The following is a 22,837-nucleotide window of genomic DNA, read 5'->3' on the forward strand; positions in this document are numbered from 1 at the left end:
GGCTGCAGAGTTCATGTGCAACCTCTTCCAGAGAGACACAGAGACACTAGAAACTCTGCTGGGGAAAAAAAACACTGCTGGGCATTGACTTTCATATGGACATTGATCTACACACTGCAGGTATATCTGCTACACACACAACATCAAACTACACACTGCAGGTATGATGCAGCGTTTGCATTACAGCCAGCATGCCAGCGTAGTTCCCATATGGTTTCAAGGTGGGCTAAACCATATGGACCCCATGTCAGCAATGTCAGCGGCATCCACTTCAGTCCCAACTGCGATGCCCATGCAGGCTATAAGTAGCTTCTACCTGGCCCTTAGGTGGGCCCCAACTAGCCATGTTTATGTGGGACCAAGGCGGGTCCTAACTGGGTTTGCCCATGCAGGCTTTAACTGGGTTCTACCTGGGCCCTAGGTGTACCCTAACCAACCACAGTGCAGTGCCCATCGCTCCAATTGTTGTGACGTCAGGGCTCTCAATACTGCACATTGGTGGAGGAGGAGGGGCCGCAGGGCGACCGCACACATCGCTGAACCAATGGTAGCCCACGGATGTTTCCTCTGGGGATTTACAATCTGCCCCTCTATGCCACATATCATCCGCACTACAGGGTCTTCACTGACCGAGCCACGGCCCCACTGACCCTCATGACGCTACGCCACTTATATGAGTTGCCAAGTGGCCGCGGGCGCAACGTGGGCGTGGCCGCGGGCTAGACGCGAGCCCCCGCGTAGCGGGGGCGAGCTTCTAGTATAGATAATGTACAGGTTCATGATGTACGTGTGCATACACTGTACATCACAGTAGTGTCATGTTACGTTCTCCTTCTTTACACCTATAAACCTGTGATGTGAAAGTAAAGTTTGATTCTGATTGTGATTCTCTCCACTGACGTCTGCAGGGCTGGAACGCCACCAGGATGTTCCAGGAATCGGACAATTTCTTCACCTCTCTGGGTCTGATTCCCATGCCCCAGGAGTTCTGGGACAAGTCCATGCTGGAGAAACCGGACGACAAAAAGGTGGTGTGTCACGCCTCTGCCTGGGACTTCTACAACCGCAAGGACTTCAGGTTAGGATTCTGCAGTGGTGGACAGTAACTAAGTACATTTACTTGAATGCTGCACTTTTTCATGCAAGCTCATGACTTTCACTTCGCTACATTTCAAATAGAAATAATGTACTTTGGACTCTACTACATTTCTAGGAAGGGACTCTTGGGACCCAAACTAACAAAAAATATATTATGAATAAACCACTTAAGCCCTATTTCAAATATGGTGTGAGGCTGTAGATTTTTTCACAATTTTTGCTATTTTTAAAATGTCAGTACATATAATATGCATTGATATTAAACAGAAAATCTACTATCGTAAAGTACTTTTGAATTCTTGAGTATTTACTTGAGTATATACACAGAACTAAACAATGGCAAGTAGCTGAGAATAGAACAGCTGGCTGCCGTTAGGACTGGCAAGAAGACCACACGCTTCAATTAGTCTACATTGCGGTTAAATTTAATATGCTGCCTTTCATGCAGTTCTCTCGCTGTTATATAATATTTTACACACCATTGTTGCACTCTGTTGTCACTGGCATTGTCACCAATTTGTGTAATGTTTTGTATTTTTATCACTTCACCTCGTGCTATATCACTGTGCTGACAAACCGAACTACACAGTAAAATCTAGTGTTCATTTACCTCAGAAGAGTATACAAATGGAACCAAATAGACCCACAACGGTCCATTTGTACTCTCTTCCGAGTTAAAATACAGTACTACAGAGTGGGGGGGGTGGACATGACAAAGACACTGAAACACCTAAAAACCACATATCCCATTCGAAAGCCTCCTTCATCGAAAAAGACGCGTCCACTAACCTATTCCTCTTCAACTGTCCGGTTTCAAGCAGTGCACTCTGTGGTTACCATGGACGACCGCATCACGTACCGCTTCCTTGTTTTCGTTTTCCTCACTGAACAGGATCAAGCAGTGCACAGTAATTACCATGGACGACCTCATCACAGTGCACCATGAGATGGGCCACGTGCAGTACTTCCTGCAGTACAAAGACCTGCCCGTGTCCTTCCGCGGCGGCGCCAACCCCGGCTTCCACGAGGCCATCGGCGACGTGCTGGCTCTGTCCGTGTCCACGCCCAAACACCTGGAGGAAATCGGCCTCTTGGAAAACGTGGAAACCAACGATGGTGGGTGACCGAGCATAGGCGCTTTAACCACTTATAAACCCTCTGAACAGGACTTGAGATGGCTCTGTACTTGGACCACTTTTTTCTGTGTACCACCAAATCTCTTTTGCAAAAATTGCTGATCGGCAATTTTTGGCTAATGTTTCCCCCAGAATATGGATGTTTCCCCCCAGAATATGAAGTTGTTCAGGTTGACCTGATTTAATATATTGTATGGTAAAGTCTTTTACAAAAAGTTAGTGAAGCACCTTGTCCACCCAACAGCTATGCTAGGTCGACTGATGCCTCTTCTGTGCTTTTTTTTACCTCTTGCAGTTGGGACTCATAGTCATATCCAAGAATTCTCGCAATTACCTATCTCAAATTTGTGAGAAAATAACTCAGAATTCTGAGATATAAAATTGGAATTGCATTACATTTTGAGACATGGGTGACTAGTTTTGTGTCTCTGGTAGAAGCACTACAGTAAGTGACTAACCTCTGCCCAGTAATAGTTATTATTCATTAGGGAGTTTCCTTGTCATGCCTGCATTCAGTCATAGCACTTCTCCCATCTTTCCATATCATCAGAAAGTACCATCAACTTCCTGATGAACATGGCCCTGGACAAGATTGCCTTCCTGCCCTTCGGCTACCTGATGGACCAGTGGAGATGGAAGGTGTTTGATGGACGAATCCCCAAATCCGAGTACAACAAGGAGTGGTGGAACCTCAGGTAAAGAGCGCCAGCGCTCCTCCAACTACACAGCAAGAAATCCTCTGTGTTCATTTAACTCCGAGTTTCAAATGGATCAATTAACCCTGAGGATTTTACTGCGTACATGCTACTGTGAAAGCACCCTCACAGGTCAATTTCAGACTGAATCCTCTGGATTCGGAAACGGAGCCTTTACTCTGTGTTCACACAAATAACCAAAATACATCTACAGAAGATATAATAACTTTTCCGTTCAGAAGGTAGATATAAAAAGGTACAGTAACACAGTAGCACACTGCGTCCACTGTGGGAGCCAGAGAAAAAGCGCCAACATCACAGACCACCTCACAGCCAGGAAGCAGCACCTCCAACAGCGTGAATTAATTATTCACTTTCATAATAATGCTTCGATAACATTTACCATGCTTTATATTCTCCTCGCAGAATGAAATACCAGGGCTTGTGTCCGCCAGTAGCCCGTACGGAGGAGGATTTCGATCCGGGTGCAAAGTTCCACATCCCTGCTAACGTCCCCTACGTGAGGTAGGTTATCTGCAGTGGTGGACAGTAATGAAGTACTGTACTTAAGTACATATTTTGAGTGTCTGTACTTTACTTGAGGATTTGTATTTTTGGATACTTTTGACTTTCACTCCACTACATTTCAAACAGACATATTGTCTGACAGTATTTCTAGGATGGGGAAAATACATTATGAATTAATCACTTAAGCCCTATTTCAAATATTGTGAAAATAGTAAATCTACAAGCTCACAACGAGTCGCACCGTGGTGCATTGTGAGCTTGTAGATTGCCTATTTTCTATGAATTTGCCGGGAAAATGTCTACATTTCAATACAGCGATGCATTGATGTGAAAACAAAGTGTACTACTACTTTGTAATTTGTACTTTTGAATACTTAAGCATTTTTAGTACTCCAGCTCAAGTACAAATGTGACAGAGCAACTTTCACATGTAGTAGAGTAATATTTGACCAGGTGTATCTTTACTTTCTGGAGTTGAGTACTTTGTCCACCATCTGACTCTGCAGAGAACACACACACACAATCAATTACAGATGGATGGATGATAAGATTGACTCACAGTAAACACGTGCACGTAGCCTAGAGAACATGACATGCTGCTTCTGTTCACATGTGGAAATTGAATCTGCACCACCTGTTTTTTGTTAGGAATAACTGTTAGGGTTTTTGTTTTACTGGATTGGAAACAGACACAGTTTTCATTCTGTGCGTATTTTCATGACGCGTGTGTGTGTGTGTGTGTGTGTGTGTGTGTGTGTGTGTGTGTGTGTGTGTGTGTGTGTGTGTGTGTGTGTGTGTGTGTGTGTGTGTGTGTGTGTGTGTGTGTGTGTGTGTGTGTGTGTGTGTGTGTGTGCGTGCGTGCGTGCGTGCGTGCGTGCGTGCGTGCGTGCGTGGGCACCTCACTGTTAAATTGGCTATTTCTTTTCCGAAATAAGAAATAAATGTATGCTTTGGAAAATGGACGGAAATAATGCAAAGTATACATGATTTGAACATGCACAGTAGTACATCATTATCAGACCTAAATGTACCCTTCAACTATGCCCACAATGACTGGCTATCCACAGGTTTTGTAGCAATTTGCAGCAATTGTAGAAATATCATGCCTCAAATGCCATTAAATAAAATGGTTCCCAGAGTTCTCAGGGGCCCATTATTCCGGTTACCTTCTGCTGAACGGTCCAAACTCAGTTCCCATGTGTGGCCCATAAATTACATATAACTGACTTCAGTCTAATCTCTAGGTCATGGGTCTTCAGCAGGGGGTACGGGATCCCTAGGAGGTCCTCAGAGTCACTACAGGGTCGCAATATCTTTGTGTGATGGTTTTCATTTTTTGCCAAAAATAGCAGATCTACTAGCCCACAGCCAGCAAAGAGGTTTGGTATAGAGGGAAAAAAGAACAGACCTATACAGCCAAAGGTCAAGTATTGAGGGTTTCTGTCTGAAAATACACATTAACATGACTCCAGCATATTATTAGAAAAGAATATGTGTAAACAAACCAAAAAACACTGATGAAAGTGCTGTCATGAAGTCTATGAAGCCATCTATGAAATCTATGAAAAACTTTGTACAGTACAGTATGTAGTTGGGACTTGGGGTCCCTGCTTCATCACTCTCTCAGCTAAGGAGTCCTTAGCCTGAAAAACGTTGAAGACCCCTGCTTTAGGTAACCATGTGACTGTCTCCATCAGGTACTTTGTCAGCTTCGTCATTCAGTTCCAGTTCCATGAGGCTCTGTGTAAGGCTGCTAAACAAACGGGACCCCTACACACCTGTGATATTTACAGGTCTAAAGAGGCTGGAAAGCTGCTAGGGTAAAGACACACACGCACACGCACACACACACACACACACACACACACACACACACACACACACACACACACACACACACACACACACACACACACACACACACACTCATAGAAACATCCCTACATGCATACACACACACACACACGCACGCACGCACGCACACACACACACACACACACACACACACACACACACACACACACACACACACACACACACACACACACACACACACACACACACACACACACACACACACACACACACACACACACACACACACACACACACACACACAGGCCGGTGGGTATTGGCCACAAACTGTAAATCTGTATCTGGTACAAACCAGAAACAGTATCGTGTCAAAGCAAAGGTCGCTAAATCTACATCTAAATGTCTCAATAGAAGAGCAGGGAGACCAAATTCAACCGCCCCAATTGTATAAGTTGTATTGTATTAGAATAAATAAATATATAAATCATCCACTGCCAGAGAATTTTCGATTTTCTTACCTTTTCAAGTAGTCACAGAATATCTATCTCCAGTACGATCGATCTTCTGATCGTTGCTAATCCCGGGGGTTTCACTGTGCTTCTGTGAGAGAAAAACTCCTTTCATCGCGACGCCCGGTTGCTTGTTACAGGCCGTTGATTATACCATGCCTCGTCAAAAATGCAAGGAGAAAAAAAGAAAAAAATATACAGCCGTTTCCCCAAATTCGCTAAGCAGGAAGTTAATGGTGGTGGAGATCTTTCGACGTGATCTCCTGGACCTGTGTGAATTGAGGATGAAAATGGTCACTCATGTGTTGGAGAACAGCGCCATCTGGTGGAAGCACAAAAAAACGTCAAAAGACGTGATTTGGCGGTCTGGGCTTTCGATTTACAAACGTCCAAAGACGTCGTTGGCAGGGAATGAACATACTCTAGCATACAGATTGGACAAAATAACATTTTATTTACACAAAAACGTTACGTAATACAGCTATAAGTATGTATAGTGAAATATGCGTGTATCACTTCTTTACTGCTTACTTCACTGACTATACTCTCACCCAGCAGAGTAGCGCTGACCTTTCTCTTCATTTAAATGTGACCCTGTGGTCTTCGCAGGGACGTGATGAAGCTTGGCTTCAGTAAACCTTGGCCAGAGGCGATGCAACAGATGACTGGCCAGCCCATAATGAACGCCACGTCCCTGATGACGTACTTCCAGCCTCTGATTGTATGGCTCGAGCAGCAGAACGCCAACAACAAGGAGACGCTGGGATGGCCAGAGTATAACTGGATGCCCCCAAGTACGTCCCACGTGCATTCACACACACACACACGCACGCACGCACGCACGCACGCACGCACGCACGCCCGCACACACGTATCGTATGTATACAATGGTAGTAGTAGAAGAAAGTAGTAGATGAGCGATGAAAATGTTTTAACCACTTAAACCCTGTACTTGGGATACTACTGTATTCCCATGGCCTCTATACTAGGCCCTCTCATATTTTCTCTCTACACTAAATATCTTCGCCAAAATTCGATCTACAAGCTCACAATGCACCGTGTTGCGACGTGTTGTGAGCTTGGATATTGGATATTTTCAGCGAATGTTAGCACCAGAATAGGAGTGTAGCAACTCATTATGTAATAACCGTTCATAATGTATTAACCTAAATGGAATAAAATCATGAGCGCATAACATAACAGATTTTTGCATAATGTAATCATTTGTTATAATTAAGAACTCATAATGTAAAAGCTTTTAATGTAATCATGACTCATTTTGTTGAGAAAAGTGTTACATCGTAATAATCAGTATCAGTATCATATCAGTATCATGTCAGTATCATGGTTTGTTTGTTTGTTTGATTGATTGATTGATTGATTGATTGAATACTTATCAGGTTTGTTAACAATACAGGTAGTACAGTCAAAGTTTATGCTAAAAGAATAACCACCATTGTGGTCCATTGTACTCAATTCATCAGTGGTCAGTATCATGATCAGTAACACGGTCAGTATCACGATTCACGGTCAGTATCATGTCAGTATCATGGTCAGTGTCATGACTCATGGCCAGTATCATGTCAGTATCATGGTCAGTATCATATCAGTATCATATCAGTATCATATCAGTATCATGGTCAGTATCATGGTTATTACATTATGAGCGACTACGTAAGGTTCATAATGAAACACATTTACATTATGCAAAAATACATTATTACATTTTGCGCACATGATTTTATTACTTTTATTAGTCTGAGCTGATTATTACATTGTGAGCTTTTATTACATTAAAATTATGAACTGTTATTATATTTTGAGCCATCATGGTCCCAAACTCTAGGCTACTGCTGTTTGATGATTTGCCTCCGAGACACAACAATGTGGCACATCCTCAGACTCAGCCATTCAGTGTGCTGGACCTCTTGCCTCGGCTTCCAGTGAAATCAATCTCCTGCTCTTTTAGATTCACTGATGAAATACTGCTGAAAGGATGTGTGCACATTAGACAGATAAAAGAAAACTGAGAACAAGTCTGACAGACAGATTGAGGGAGAGAGAGACAAAAGATAGACTTAGAGAGAGCGAGGAGGATAAATTGAAAGAGAAAACAGGTCTGGTTTTGAAGGGATAGGAAAGTCATCAAGAAGTCATTAAGAGATAGAGGGTAAGAGGCAGAAGTAAAACCACACAATTTGTACTATTGCGCATGCATTACACAGTATGTTATGTCAAGCTGTTGCATACACCTATTTATATAGGGTATTTTTTATTTCTATTTGGTTTTGACTCTAGTTTTATAAAAACTGTTGCTCACTCAATTGACTGTGTGTGTGTGTGTGTGTGTGTGTGTGTGTGTGTGTGTGTGTGTGTGTGTGTGTGTGTGTGTGTGTGTGTGTGTGTGTGTGTGTGTGTGTGTGTGTGTGTGTGTGTGTGTGTGTGTGTGTGTGTGCGTGCGTGCGTGCGTGCGTGCGTGCGTGCGTGCGTGTGCGGGGTACAGCTGACGGTGCACCTCCTACAGCTCCTCCTACAGAGCCCACTGTCCCGCCCTCTACAACACCTCCGGGTAAAGTGGACTTCCTGGGAATGAGCGTGGACCAGGCAGCCGCCGTAGCCGGCCAGTGGATCCTGCTGGTCCTCGGCATGGTCCTGCTGGTCGCCACCATCCTATTGGTTTACAAGAGCAGGAAGTCAAAAAACAGTAAACGGTCCTCGTCGGAAATGGAGCTAAAGTCGTAGTCGTGTTAAAGCTGTCTAATGCAGCGATTCTCAACCTGTGGGCCGGGGCCCACTGGTGGGCTGTGAGGATATTGCATGTGCCCCCCCCCAAATACACTAAGATTTAACCACTTAAACCCTCTAGACTTAGTAAACTGGACCTGAGTTGCATATGTACTTGGACCACTTTTTTCGTCTACAAATCTCTTTGTCCAAAAATAGCCGATCTACAAGTTGTGAGCTTGTAGATCTGCTATTTTGGGCGAATGTTCCACCAGAATAAGCATACTTTTTTGTTTTTTATCGCATTCTTGAGCCATACATTTTTATGACCGGCAGAATGATGCCTCGGTAGGAGACTACACAAGTTTCCTAACAGAGACTTTGACGGTCATCAAATTATTGGCTTAGGAATGCGACAAAAACAAAAAAATCTCCATGAATTCAAGGCATTTATTATTATTATTTTTTTCATTTTTTGGGTGAACTACTCCTTAATGTGTACTATTAGTTAAATTGATCCAAGCCGCAACACAATCGAGTGATTCATCATTCAAATAAACATGCTCTGAAAATGCACACGACCCACCCATCTGACCACTTAACTAACCACTTAAGTGTTCAGATCGGTGGTCCGCGAACGCTTTCGAGATTTCAAGTGGGCCCTGATCCAGAAAAGGTTGAGAACCGCTGGTCTATCGTATGGCTCAAGTGAGGCCTCGCTTACTGCAGCTATATAGCACAATACCAACCTCAGTGTGCACCTTTGATGTGTATGTGTACTGTACAGTACAACTGATCAAATTTGCTTTTCTTTTTGGTCTGCCTTTCTCATGTGTCTTGTATATGTATTGTATACATTTGGAGTCCGATTATTTTGGCTATGCAAAATGACCTTACGGTTTTTGTAATTTATTTGTAATATTTGAATGCTGATGGGGGTGGGGGGGGGGGGGGATGTTTGAAAATGAATGTTTGTAAAGTCTTTAATTGTGTATGCATTGTTCAAATATTTGATTTTCAGTGAATCCTCTTGCTTTTCTAGAATAAAGAGTTGTATTTCTTTTGTACAGTGGACTGGGAAATGCAAAACAAAATTACATTTCACAAAGACAAAGAAGAAAAACATGTCATGGATTTGATGTCTTAACCCATTAAAACCGAGAAAGTATTTGTGTCATTTTATACTTTGGCTATTAAGAAATAGCAGATATACAAGCTCATAGCGCATCATTTGGGCCGCGCTATGAGCTTGTGGATCTGCTATTTTTGAAAAATCGTGAACAGTTGTGCAAATATTTGAATATATTAAAAGAATTAAGCGAACATTTGTAACTCAAATCTTTGCTTCTGGGTGCCCCTGTAACAACATGTTGAGATGGGGGTCTGCGGCCATCATTTTGGGGGTCCTTGACATGAAAAGGTTTGAGAACCACTGATATAGCAACATAAGTTTTTCAGAAAGCTGTTCATTCCCTGCTAACGACATCTTTGGACGTTTGTAAATCAAAAGCCCAGACCGCCAAAAACTGTTTAGAAGACGTTCGGCCTCAGGTCTTAAAAGTTCAGAGATTTATAATGGAGGCGGATGGAAGGTTTTGGGACCTCAAAAAAACACTTTCACCACTCCATTCACAGTTCAAAAAATCCACCTTACTGTGGACATGCATGCTTGAGATTTTTTTCTTTGAAATCATTGGTAGTTTTGGAGATATTTAACTTTAAGCGCCCCATGCATTGTTAATGCGGCAATGGACATTTAATGGCAGGCTTACAACTACATACTTACGCCCAGTAACCTCATTCATACTTTAAAATGTTCATCTTACTGTGGACATGTTTGCCTGAAAAGGAATCTTTGAAATGTTGCATAGTTTTAGAATTGTACTCCTTTAAAAGTTCAGAGATTTATGATGGAGGCGGATGGAAGGTTTTGGGACCTCAAAAAAACACTTTCACCTAGAAACTCCATTCACAGTTCAAAAAATCCACCTTACTGTGGACATGCATCCTTGACATGTTTTACTTTGAAATGATTTGTAGTTTTTGAAATATTTGACTTTAAGCGCCCAATGCATTGTCAATGGCAATGGATATTTAAAGGGAAAAGGGTACAAAATTTGATAGGCTAAGTTAACAGAACAAGTCAGAACCTTTGTGGTGCAATGGGTTAGATACAGGACTTGTAACCAGAACGTTCCCGGTTCAAATCTAACCAGCGCACTTTTCAAACTTTTACCCGACTCTTGTACCTTTATCTGATCTTTCACTGAAGAGCGTGCAAGAGACCACAGAAAGTATGAACATCAAATTTCTCTTTTGGGCCTTGAGTCCCAAGACTCAAGACCCAAAAGATTCTAGAGTCGAACGCATTAGATCCAAGTAGACATCAAATTTCTCTTTTGGGCCTTGAGTCTTGGGACTTAAGATTGGTAGTACAAAGTACTACCAGTTGATTGGTAGTACAAAGTACTACCAATCAACTTTAAATTGCCTGAAACGTACTCCTAACAGGTTTTTGGGGGAACAATTTTTTTTTCGTTTCGGTAGTGACAGTACCGAAACGAAAAAAAAATTACTAAGTCCAGAGCTCGATGAATGTTAGGGACCAAAAAAAAAGTCACTACAAAGTACTACCAATCAACTTTAAATTGCCTGAAACGGACTCCTAACAGGTTTTTGGGGGAACATTTTTTTTTTCGTTTCGGTAGTGACAGTACCGAAACGAAAAAAAAATTACTAAGTCCAGAGCTCGATGAATGTTAGGGACCAAAAAAAAAGTCACTACAAAGTACTACCAATCAACTTTAAATTGCCTGAAACGGACTCCTAACAGGTTTTTGGGGGAACTATTTTTTTTTTCGTTTCGGTAGTGACAGTACCGAAACGAAAAAAAAATTACTAAGTCCAGAGCCGATGAATGTTAGGGACCAAAAAAAAAGTCGGTAGCACTTTACAATAATGACCCGTTATAAAGCATTTATAAACGTTTATAAGTAGTTTGTAGACTATTAACAAATCATTAACAACCTGTTTGTTGACATTCGTAAATGATTACTAAACCTTTATAACTACAGTTACAAATCATTTGTAAAGTATTAGTAAGTAGTGAACTATTCATGAATAAGCCATTTATATACATCTGTAAAAGATTATTAAATCATTTGTAACGACCCATTCTAAAGCATTTATAAACGTTTATAAGCAGTTTGTAGACTATTAACAAATCATTAACAACCTGTTTATTGACATTCGTAAATGATTACTAAAACCTTTATAACTACGGTTACAAATCATCTATAAAGGTATTAGTAACTATTCATGAATAAGCCATGTATAATACATCTGTAAATGATTATTAAATCATTTGTAACTGATGTTACATAATATATACAAGCTATTGGTAGCTTGTTCATGTTTAACATATGCTTTGTTAAACATTCCTAAAGTATCTATAAATCCTTAGTACATGTTATTATGTGCCCTATAGTAAAGTGAAGACAGTTCATCATTTACAACTGTCTGTTAATGTGTTTGTTCATGTTTAACATGCCTTGTAAAACATTCCTAAAATATCTATAAATCCTTTGTACATGTTATTATGTGCCCTACAGTAAAGTGAAGACAGTTCATCATTTATGACTGTCTGTTAATGTGGACTTTCTCCTTACCTGTTGCAAACTACCTGGCTTTCATGAATGCAGACACCAAACAATTATAGAATTATCATTCATGTTAAGCAAATGATGCGTAAGACATTCGTAAAGAGTATGTAAACCATTTGTGGTGTTAGGGACCAAAAAAGTCACTACAAAGTACTACCAATCAACTCTAAATTGCCTGAAACAGGTTTTTGGGGGGACGATTTTGGCCTCCACACTTAGTGATTATTTCGGATTTAACTTTCGTTTCGGTGGTGACCAACTTTCGTTTCGGTAGTTTGATTACAAAATGTAAGTTGTGTAAAAAATAATCTGACTATACTAAGTTGTTATTTGTTTGTTTAAGTCAGGCTATACTCTACTCAGAGTCATAAGTTTACAAAATGTACTAAAGTACAGTGAACGTCTGTGCGGTTTGTCTTCATCACTGAAAATAACGTACATGTAAACTGATGTCATGTGCAGTTGGGGTGAAGAAACACAACCATTTCACTCCTAATAATACCTATTTAATTTGACATCCTGACTTGCTGCTGGAGCTGAGGCTTGAACCTGTTACCTGCGGCTCACTAGTCAGTGACTCTAACCATTCACCTACAGCTGTTTCCTTAGATCTGTGGTTCTGAAACGTTTTGTTGTCAACCCCCCAAATTGACATGTATTTGGGCAGTGGACCCCAATGTGAAAAGATGTAGTGTCAGGGCCCCCCATGAAAAAGATTTATATTTATGCTGTAACACATTTTTTTAAAGTTATTTGTCTTGTTTGTTGTTCAAGTCAAAGCACCAGGAAGGCTATACTTGTCAGCCATCTGTTAGCTCAATGGGTTGAGACGCAGTATTCATGATCCAGAGGCCATGAGTTCAAATCCCATTGATGTCTTTCCTATGATTCTTTCCTTTGCAGACTGGCTTCCAGAAGATCAACTGAAAAGTACCAGGAAGGCTATATTTGTCATCCAACTGTTAGCTCAATGGGTTGAGACGCAGTATACATGATCCAGAGGCCATGAGTTCAAATCCCATTGATGTCTTTCCTATGATTCTTTCCATTGCAGACTGGCTTCCAGAAGATCAACTGAAAACTACCAGGAAGGCTGTACTTGTCAGCCATCTGTTAGCGCAATGGGTTGAGACGCAGTATTCATGATCCAGAGGCCATGAGTTCAAATCCCATTGATGTCTTTCCTGTGATTCTTTCCTTTGCAGACTGGCTTCCAGAAGATTAAGTGAAAACTACCAGGAAGGCTGTACTTGTCAGCCATCTGTTAGCTCAATGGGTTGAGACGCAGTATTCATGATCCAGAGGCCATGAGTTCAAATCCCATTGATGTCTTTCCTTTGCAGACTGGCTTCCAGAAGATCAACTGAAAATTACCAGGAAGGCTATATTTGTCATCCAACTGTTAGCTCAATGGGTTGAGACGCAGTATACATGATCCAGAGGCCATGAGTTCAAATCCCATTGATGTCTTTCCTATGATTCTTTCCATTGCAGACTGGCTTCCAGAAGATCAACTGAAAAGTACCAGGAAGGCTGTACTTGTCAGCCATCTGTTAGCTCAATGGGTTGAGACGCAGTATTCATGATCCAGAGGTCATGAGTTCAAATCCCACTGGTGTCTTTACTGTGATGCTTTCCTTTGCAGACTAACTTCTAGAAAAACAAGTTAAAACCACCAGAAAACCTGTAACTCTCAGCTAACAGCATAGCTCAACTGGTAGAGCGTCTGTCCAATAACATGACTTGACTTGACTTGACTTGACTTGAGTGGGTTCGATTCCCACTCGAGTCAAGTGTCCCCGGTCGGCAACGGATAAATTGACTTACCTGGTTACCTGGGACACTTGACTCGAGTGGGAATCGAACCCACTCAAGTCAAGTCAAGTCATGTTATTGGACAGACGCTCTACCAGTTGAGCTATGCTGTAGGCTGAGAGTTACAGGTTTCCTGGTGGTTTTAACTTGTTTTTCTAGAAGTTAGTCTGCAAAGGGAAGCATCACTAAGGATATCAGTCAATTTATCCGTTGCCCGGGGACACTTGACTCGAGTGGGAATCGAACCCACTCAAGTCAAGTCAAGTCAAGTCAAGTCATGTTATTGGACAGACGCTCTACCAGTTGAGCTATGCTGTTAGCTGAGAGTTACAGGTTTTCTGGTGGTTTTAACTTGTTTTTCTAGAAGTTAGTCTGCAAAGGAAAGCATCACAGTAAAGACACCAGTGGGATTTGAACTCATGGCCTCTGGATCATGAATACTGCGTCTCAACCCATTGAGCTAACAGATGGCTGACAAGTACAGCCTTCCTGGTACTTTTCAGTTGATCTTCTGGAAGCCAGTCTGCAATGGAAAGAATCATAGGAAAGACATCAATGGGATTTGAACTCATGGCCTCTGGATCATGTATACTGCGTCTCAACCCATTGAGCTAACAGTTGGAGGACAAATATAGCCTTCCTGGTACTTTTCAGTTGATCTTCTGGAAGCCAGTCTGCAAAGGAAAGAATCATAGGAAAGACATCAATGGGATTTGAACTCATGGCCTCTGGATCATGAATACTGCGTCTCAACCCATTGAGCTAACAGATGGCTGACAAGTACAGCCTTCCTGGTAGTTTTCACTTAATCTTCTGGAAGCCAGTTTGCAAAGGAAAGAATCATAGGAAAGACATCAATGGGATTTGAACTCATGGCCTCTGGATCATGAATACTGCGTCTCAACCCATTGCGCTAACAGATGGCTGACAAGTACAGCCTTCCTGGTACTTTTCAGTTGATCTTCTGGAAGCCAGTCTGCAATGGAAAGAATCATAGGAAAGACATCAATGGGATTTGAACTCATGGCCTCTGGATCATGTATACTGCGTCTCAACCCATTGAGCTAACAGTTGGATGACAAATATAGCCTTCCTGGTAATTTTCAGTTGATCTTCTGGAAGCCAGTCTGCAAAGGAAAGACATCAATGGGATTTGAACTCATGGCCTCTGGATCATGAATACTGCATCTCAACCCATTGAGCTAACAGATGGCTGACAAGTACAGCCTTCCTGGTGCTTTGACTTGAACAACAAACAAGACAAATAACTTTAAAAAAATGTGTTACAGCATAAATATAAATCTTTTTCATGGGGGGCCCTGACACTACATCTTTTCACATTGGGGTCCACTGCCCAAATACATGTCAATTTGGGGGGTTGACAACAAAACGTTTCAGAACCACAGATTCCAAGGAAACAGCTGTAGGTGAATGGTTAGAGTCACTGACTAGTGAGCCGCAGGTAACAGGTTCAAGCCTCAGCTCCAGCAGCAAGTCAGGATGTCAAATTAAATAGGTATTATTAGGAGTGAAATGGTTGTGTTTCTTCACCCCAACTGCACATGACATCAGTTTACATGTACGTTATTTTCAGTGATGAAGACAAACCGCACAGACGTTCACTGTACTTTAGTACATTTTGTAAACTTATGACTCTGAGTAGAGTATAGCCTGACTTAAACAAACAAATAACAACTTAGTATAGTCAGATTATTTTTTACACAACTTACATTTTGTAATCAAACTACCGAAACGAAAGTTGGTCACCACCGAAACGAAAGTTAAATCCGAAATAATCACTAAGTGTGGAGGCCAAAATCGTCCCCCCAAAAACCTGTTAGGAGTACGTTTCAGGCAATTTAGAGTTGATTGGTAGTACTTTGTAGTGACTTTTTTGGTCCCTAACACCACAAATGGTTTACATACTCTTTACGAATGTCTTACGCATCATTTGCTTAACATGAATGATAATTCTAGTAATTGTTTGGTGTCTGCATTCATGAAAGCCAGGTAGTTTGCAACAGGTAAGGAGAAAGTCCACATTAACAGACAGTCATAAATGATGAACTGTCTTCACTTTACTGTAGGGCACATAATAACATGTACAAAGGATTTATAGATATTTTAGGAATGTTTTACAAGGCATGTTAAACATGAACAAACACATTAACAGACAGTTGTAAATGATGAACTGTCTTCACTTTACTATAGGGCACATAATAACATGTACTAAGGATTTATAGATACTTTAGGAATGTTTAACAAAGCATATGTTAAACATGAACAAGCTACCAATAGCTTGTATATATTATGTAACATCAGTTACAAATGATTTAATAATCATTTACAGATGTATTATACATGGCTTATTCATGAATAGTTACTAATACCTTTATAGATGATTTGTAACCGTAGTTATAAAGGTTTTAGTAATCATTTACGAATGTCAATAAACAGGTTGTTAATGATTTGTTAATAGTCTACAAACTGCTTATAAACGTTTATAAATGCTTTAGAATGGGTCGTTACAAATGATTTAATAATCTTTTACAGATGTATATAAATGGCTTATTCATGAATAGTTCACTACTTACTAATACTTTACAAATGATTTGTAACTGTAGTTATAAAGGTTTAGTAATCATTTACGAATGTCAACAAACAGGTTGTTGATGATTTGTTAATAGTCTACAAACTACTTATAAACGTTTATAAATGCTTTATAACGGGTCATTATTGTAAAGTGCTACCAAAAAGTCACTACAAAGTACTACCAATCAACTTTAAATTGCCTGAAACGTACTCCTAACAGGTTTTTGGGGGAACATTTTTTTTTTCGTTTCGGTAGTGACAGTACCGAAACGAAAAAAAAATTACTAAGTCCAGAGCTCGATGAATGTTAGGGACCCAAAAAAAAGTCACTACAAAGTACTACCAATCAACTTTAAATTGTCTGAAACGTACTCCTAACAGGTTTTTGGGGGAACATTTTTTTTTTCGTTTCGGTAGTGACAGTACCGAAACGAAAAAAAAATTACTAAGTCCAGAGCTCGATGAATGTTAGGGACCCAAAAAAAAGTCACTACAAAGTACTACCAATCAACTTTAAATTGTCTGAAACGGACTCCTAACAGGTTTTTGGGGGAACATTTTTTTTTTCGTTTCGGTAGTGACAGTACCGAAACGAAAAAAAAATTACTAAGTCCAGAGCTCGATGAATGTTAGGGACCAAAAAAAAAGTCACTACTAGTGATGCGCGGGTTGACCCGTAACCCGCGGGACCCGCGGGTCAACCCGCGGCGCGGGTGGGTCAAGTCAGAATTTTGGAGAAAATGATGCGGGCTGAGGGTGAGCGGGTCACGCGCTCTCACACGCAAAAAAAAAAAAAATAATAACATGCTCTTGTTTTGTCTTTATTCCTAATAAGAATAAGAATAATAACAATAAAACAGTTTGAATACACTTGGGGATTATTTTCTAACCATAATTTTACAGAATAAAAAAAAATCGCGGGTCGCGGGGCGGGTTGAGCCATAGATTTATATATGGGTTCGCGGGGCGGGTTGAGGCGGGTTGCGTTCCGTGGCGGGGCGGGGCGGGTCATGAAAAAACCCGACCCGCGCATCACTAGTCACTTCAAAGTACTACCAATCAACTTTAAATTGCCTGAAACGTACTCCTAACAGGTTTTTGGGGGAACATTTTTTTTTTCGTTTCGGTAGTGACAGTACCGAAACGAAAAAAAAATTACGAAGTCCAGAGCTCGATGAATGTTAGGGACCAAAAAAAAAGTCACTACAAAGTACTACCAATCAACTTTAAATTGCCTGAAACGTACTCCTAACAGGTTTTTGGGGGAACCATTTTTTTTTCGTTTCGGTATAGTGACAGTACCGAAACGAAAAAGAAATTACTAAGTCCAGAGCTCGATGAATGTTAGGGACCAAAAAAAAAGTCACTACAAAGTACTACCAATCAACTTTAAATTGCCTGAAACGTACTCCTAACAGGTTTTTGGGGGAACATTTCTTTTTTCGTTTCGGTAGTGACAGTACCGAAACGAAAAAAAAATTACTAAGTCCAGAGCTCGATGAATGTTAGGGACCAAAAAAAAAGTCACTACAAAGTACTACCAATCAACTTTAAATTGCCTGAAACGTACTCCTAACAGGTTTTTGGGGGAACATTTTTTTTTTCTTTTCGGTAGTGACACAATGGTGTCACTACCGAAACGAAAAAAAAATTACTAAGTCCAGAGCTCGATGAATGTTAGGGACCAAAAAAAAAGTCACTACAAAGTACTACCAATCAACTTTAAATTGCAATTTATTTTTCGTTTCGGTACCGAAATCACTCCATACTTAGTGATTTTTTCGGATTTAACTTTCGTTTCGGTAGTGACATAATGGTGGAAAAAAAATTACTCCAATACAAAGTACTACCAAACAACTCTAAATTGCCTGAAACGTACTCCTAACAGGTTTTTGGGGGGGACGATTTTGGCCTCCACACTTAGTGATTTTTTCCGATTTAACTTTCGTTTCGGTAGTGACACAAAAACGTTTCGGTAGTGACACAATGGTGAAAAAAGAAAAATACTCCACTACAAAGTTTTGGGGGGACGATTTTGGCCTCTACACTTAGTGATTTATTCGGATTTAACTTTCGTTTCGGTAAAATACATTTTACCGAAACGAAAATTACCAATCAACTCTAAATTGCCTGAAACGTACTCCTAACAGGTTTTTGGGGGGACGATTTTGGCCTCCACACTTAGTGATTTTTTCGCATTTAACTTTCGTTTCGGTAAAATAAATTTTACCGAAACGAAAATTACCAATCAACTCTAAATTGTCTGAAACGTACTCCTAACAGGTTTTTGGGGGGACGATTTTGGCCTCCACAATTAGTGATTTTTTCGGATTTAACTTTCGTTTCGGTAGTGACAAACTTTTGTTTCGGTAGTGACACAATGGTGAAAAAATAAATTTACTAAGTCCAGAGCTCAATGACTGTTAGGGACCAAAAAAAGTCACTACAAAGTACTACCAATCAACTCTAAATTGCCTAAAACGTACTCCTAACAGGTTTTTGGGGGGACGATTTTGCCTGCACACTTGGTGATTTTTTCGGATTTAACTTTCGTTTCGGTAAAATAAATTTTACCGAAACGAAAATTACCAATCAACTCTAAATTGCCTGAAACGTACTCCTAACAGGTTTTTTGGGGGGGGATTTTGGCCTCCACAATTAGTGATTTTTTCGGATTTAACTTTCTTTTCGGTAGTGACAAACTTTCGTTTCGGTAGTGACACAATGGGGAAAAAATAAATTTACTAAGTCCAGAGCTCGATGAATGTTAGGGACCAAAAAAGTCACTACAAAGTACTACCAATCAACTCTAAATTGCCTGAAACGTACTCCTAACAGGTTTTTGAGGGACGATTTTGGCCTCCACACTTAGTGATTTTTTCCGATTTAACTTTCGTTTCGGTAGTGACACAAAAACGTTTCGGTAGTGACACAATGGTGAAAAAAGAAAAATACTCCACTACAAAGTTTTGGGGGGACGATTTTGGCCTCTACACTTAGTGATTTATTCGGATTTAACTTTCGTTTCGGTAAAATACATCTTACCGAAACGAAAATTACCAATCAACTCTAAATTGCCTGAAACGTACTCCTAACAGGTTTTTGGGGGGACGATTTTGGCCTCCACACTTAGTGATTTTTTCGCATTTAACTTTCGTTTCGGTAAAATAAATTTTACCGAAACGAAAATTACCAATCAACTCTAAATTGTCTGAAACGTACTCCTAACAGGTTTTTGGGGGGACGATTTTGGCCTCCACAATTAGTGATTTTTTCGGATTTAACTTTCGTTTCGGTAGTGACAAACTTTTGTTTCGGTAGTGACACAATGGTGAAAAAATAAATTTACTAAGTCCAGAGCTCAATGACTGTTAGGGACCAAAAAAAGTCACTACAAAGTACTACCAATCAACTTTAAATTGCCTGAAACGTACTCCTAACAGGTTTTTGGGGGAACATTTCTTTTTTCGTTTCGGTAGTGACAGTACCGAAACGAAAAAAAAATTACTAAGTCCAGAGCTCGATGAATGTTAGGGACCAAAAAAAAAGTCACTACAAAGTACTACCAATCAACTTTAAATTGCCTGAAACGTACTCCTAACAGGTTTTTGGGGGAACATTTTTTTTTTCTTTTCGGTAGTGACACAATGGTGTCACTACCGAAACGAAAAAAAAATTACTAAGTCCAGAGCTCGATGAATGTTAGGGACCAAAAAAAAAGTCACTACAAAGTACTACCAATCAACTTTAAATTGCAATTTATTTTTCGTTTCGGTACCGAAATCACTCCATACTTAGTGATTTTTTCGGATTTAACTTTCGTTTCGGTAGTGACATAATGGTGGAAAAAAAATTACTCCAATACAAAGTACTACCAAACAACTCTAAATTGCCTGAAACGTACTCCTAACAGGTTTTTGGGGGGGACGATTTTGGCCTCCACACTTAGTGATTTTTTCCGATTTAACTTTCGTTTCGGTAGTGACACAAAAACGTTTCGGTAGTGACACAATGGTGAAAAAAGAAAAATACTCCACTACAAAGTTTTGGGGGGACGATTTTGGCCTCTACACTTAGTGATTTATTCGGATTTAACTTTCGTTTCGGTAAAATACATTTTACCGAAACGAAAATTACCAATCAACTCTAAATTGCCTGAAACGTACTCCTAACAGGTTTTTGGGGGGACGATTTTGGCCTCCACACTTAGTGATTTTTTCGCATTTAACTTTCGTTTCGGTAAAATAAATTTTACCGAAACGAAAATTACCAATCAACTCTAAATTGTCTGAAACGTACTCCTAACAGGTTTTTGGGGGGACGATTTTGGCCTCCACAATTAGTGATTTTTTCGGATTTAACTTTCGTTTCGGTAGTGACAAACTTTTGTTTCGGTAGTGACACAATGGTGAAAAAATAAATTTACTAAGTCCAGAGCTCAATGACTGTTAGGGACCAAAAAAAGTCACTACAAAGTACTACCAATCAACTCTAAATTGCCTAAAACGTACTCCTAACAGGTTTTTGGGGGGACGATTTTGCCTGCACACTTGGTGATTTTTTCGGATTTAACTTTCGTTTCGGTAAAATAAATTTTACCGAAACGAAAATTACCAATCAACTCTAAATTGCCTGAAACGTACTCCTAACAGGTTTTTTGGGGGGGGATTTTGGCCTCCACAATTAGTGATTTTTTCGGATTTAACTTTCTTTTCGGTAGTGACAAACTTTCGTTTCGGTAGTGACACAATGGGGAAAAAATAAATTTACTAAGTCCAGAGCTCGATGAATGTTAGGGACCAAAAAAGTCACTACAAAGTACTACCAATCAACTCTAAATTGCCTGAAACGTACTCCTAACAGGTTTTTGGGGGACGATTTTGGCCTCCACACTTAGTGATTTTTTCCGATTTAACTTTCGTTTCGGTAGTGACACAAAAACGTTTCGGTAGTGACACAATGGTGAAAAAAGAAAAATACTCCACTACAAAGTTTTGGGGGGACGATTTTGGCCTCTACACTTAGTGATTTATTCGGATTTAACTTTCGTTTCGGTAAAATACATCTTACCGAAACGAAAATTACCAATCAACTCTAAATTGCCTGAAACGTACTCCTAACAGGTTTTTGGGGGGACGATTTTGGCCTCCACACTTAGTGATTTTTTCGCATTTAACTTTCGTTTCGGTAAAATAAATTTTACCGAAACGAAAATTACCAATCAACTCTAAATTGTCTGAAACGTACTCCTAACAGGTTTTTGGGGGGACGATTTTGGCCTCCACAATTAGTGATTTTTTCGGATTTAACTTTCGTTTCGGTAGTGACAAACTTTTGTTTCGGTAGTGACACAATGGTGAAAAAATAAATTTACTAAGTCCAGAGCTCAATGACTGTTAGGGACCAAAAAACGTCACTACAAAGTACTACCAATCAACTCTAAATTGCCTAAAACGTACTCCTAACAGGTTTTTGGGGGGACGATTTTGCCTGCACACTTGGTGATTTTTTCGGATTTAACTTTCGTTTCGGTAAAATAAATTTTACCGAAACGAAAATTACCAATCAACTCTAAATTGCCTGAAACGTACTCCTAACAGGTTTTTGGGGGGACGATTTTGGCCTCCACAATTAGTGATTTTTTCGGATTTAACTTTCGTTTCGGTAGTGACAAACTTTTGTTTCGGTAGTGACACAATGGTGAAAAAATAAATTTACTAAGTCCAGAGCTCAATGACTGTTAGGGACCAAAAAAAGTCACTACAAAGTACTACCAATCAACTCTAAATTGCCTAAAACGTACTCCTAACAGGTTTTTGGGGGGACGATTTTGCCTGCACACTTGGTGATTTTTTCGGATTTAACTTTCGTTTCGGTAAAATAAATTTTACCGAAACGAAAATTACCAATCAACTCTAAATTGCCTGAAACGTACTCCTAACAGGTTTTTTGGGGGGGGATTTTGGCCTCCACAATTAGTGATTTTTTCGGATTTAACTTTCTTTTCGGTAGTGACAAACTTTCGTTTCGGTAGTGACACAATGGGGAAAAAATAAATTTACTAAGTCCAGAGCTCGATGAATGTTAGGGACCAAAAAAGTCACTACAAAGTACTACCAATCAACTCTAAATTGCCTGAAACGTACTCCTAACAGGTTTTTGGGGGACGATTTTGGCCTCCACACTTAGTGATTTTTTCCGATTTAACTTTCGTTTCGGTAGTGACACAAAAACGTTTCGGTAGTGACACAATGGTGAAAAAA

At 40.1% G+C, this 22,837-nt stretch overlaps 1 protein-coding gene across 2 annotated transcripts in view; it reads left to right on the plus strand.

Moving 5' to 3' along the window:
- The window catches only part of ace (angiotensin I converting enzyme (peptidyl-dipeptidase A) 1), a 38,832-nt gene extending 29,396 nt beyond the window's left edge, over positions 1-9,436 (plus strand). For both annotated transcript variants that reach the window (XM_084078789.1, XM_084078790.1), the window contains exons 20-26: positions 909-1,078; positions 1,991-2,214; positions 2,785-2,929; positions 3,356-3,454; positions 5,155-5,277; positions 6,391-6,575; positions 8,285-9,436. In XM_084078789.1, the coding sequence (XP_083934915.1) occupies positions 909-1,078; positions 1,991-2,214; positions 2,785-2,929; positions 3,356-3,454; positions 5,155-5,277; positions 6,391-6,575; positions 8,285-8,523 (1,185 nt within the window). In that variant the 3' untranslated portion in view covers positions 8,524-9,436. The remainder of the gene's footprint in view (positions 1-908; positions 1,079-1,990; positions 2,215-2,784; positions 2,930-3,355; positions 3,455-5,154; positions 5,278-6,390; positions 6,576-8,284) is intronic.
- The last annotated feature ends 13,401 nt before the right edge of the window (positions 9,437-22,837 follow it).

This window comes from Gymnoscopelus microlampas (genome assembly GCF_963454915.1).
Source record: "Gymnoscopelus microlampas genome assembly, chromosome: 14".
NCBI lineage: Eukaryota > Metazoa > Chordata > Actinopteri > Myctophiformes > Myctophidae > Gymnoscopelus > Gymnoscopelus microlampas.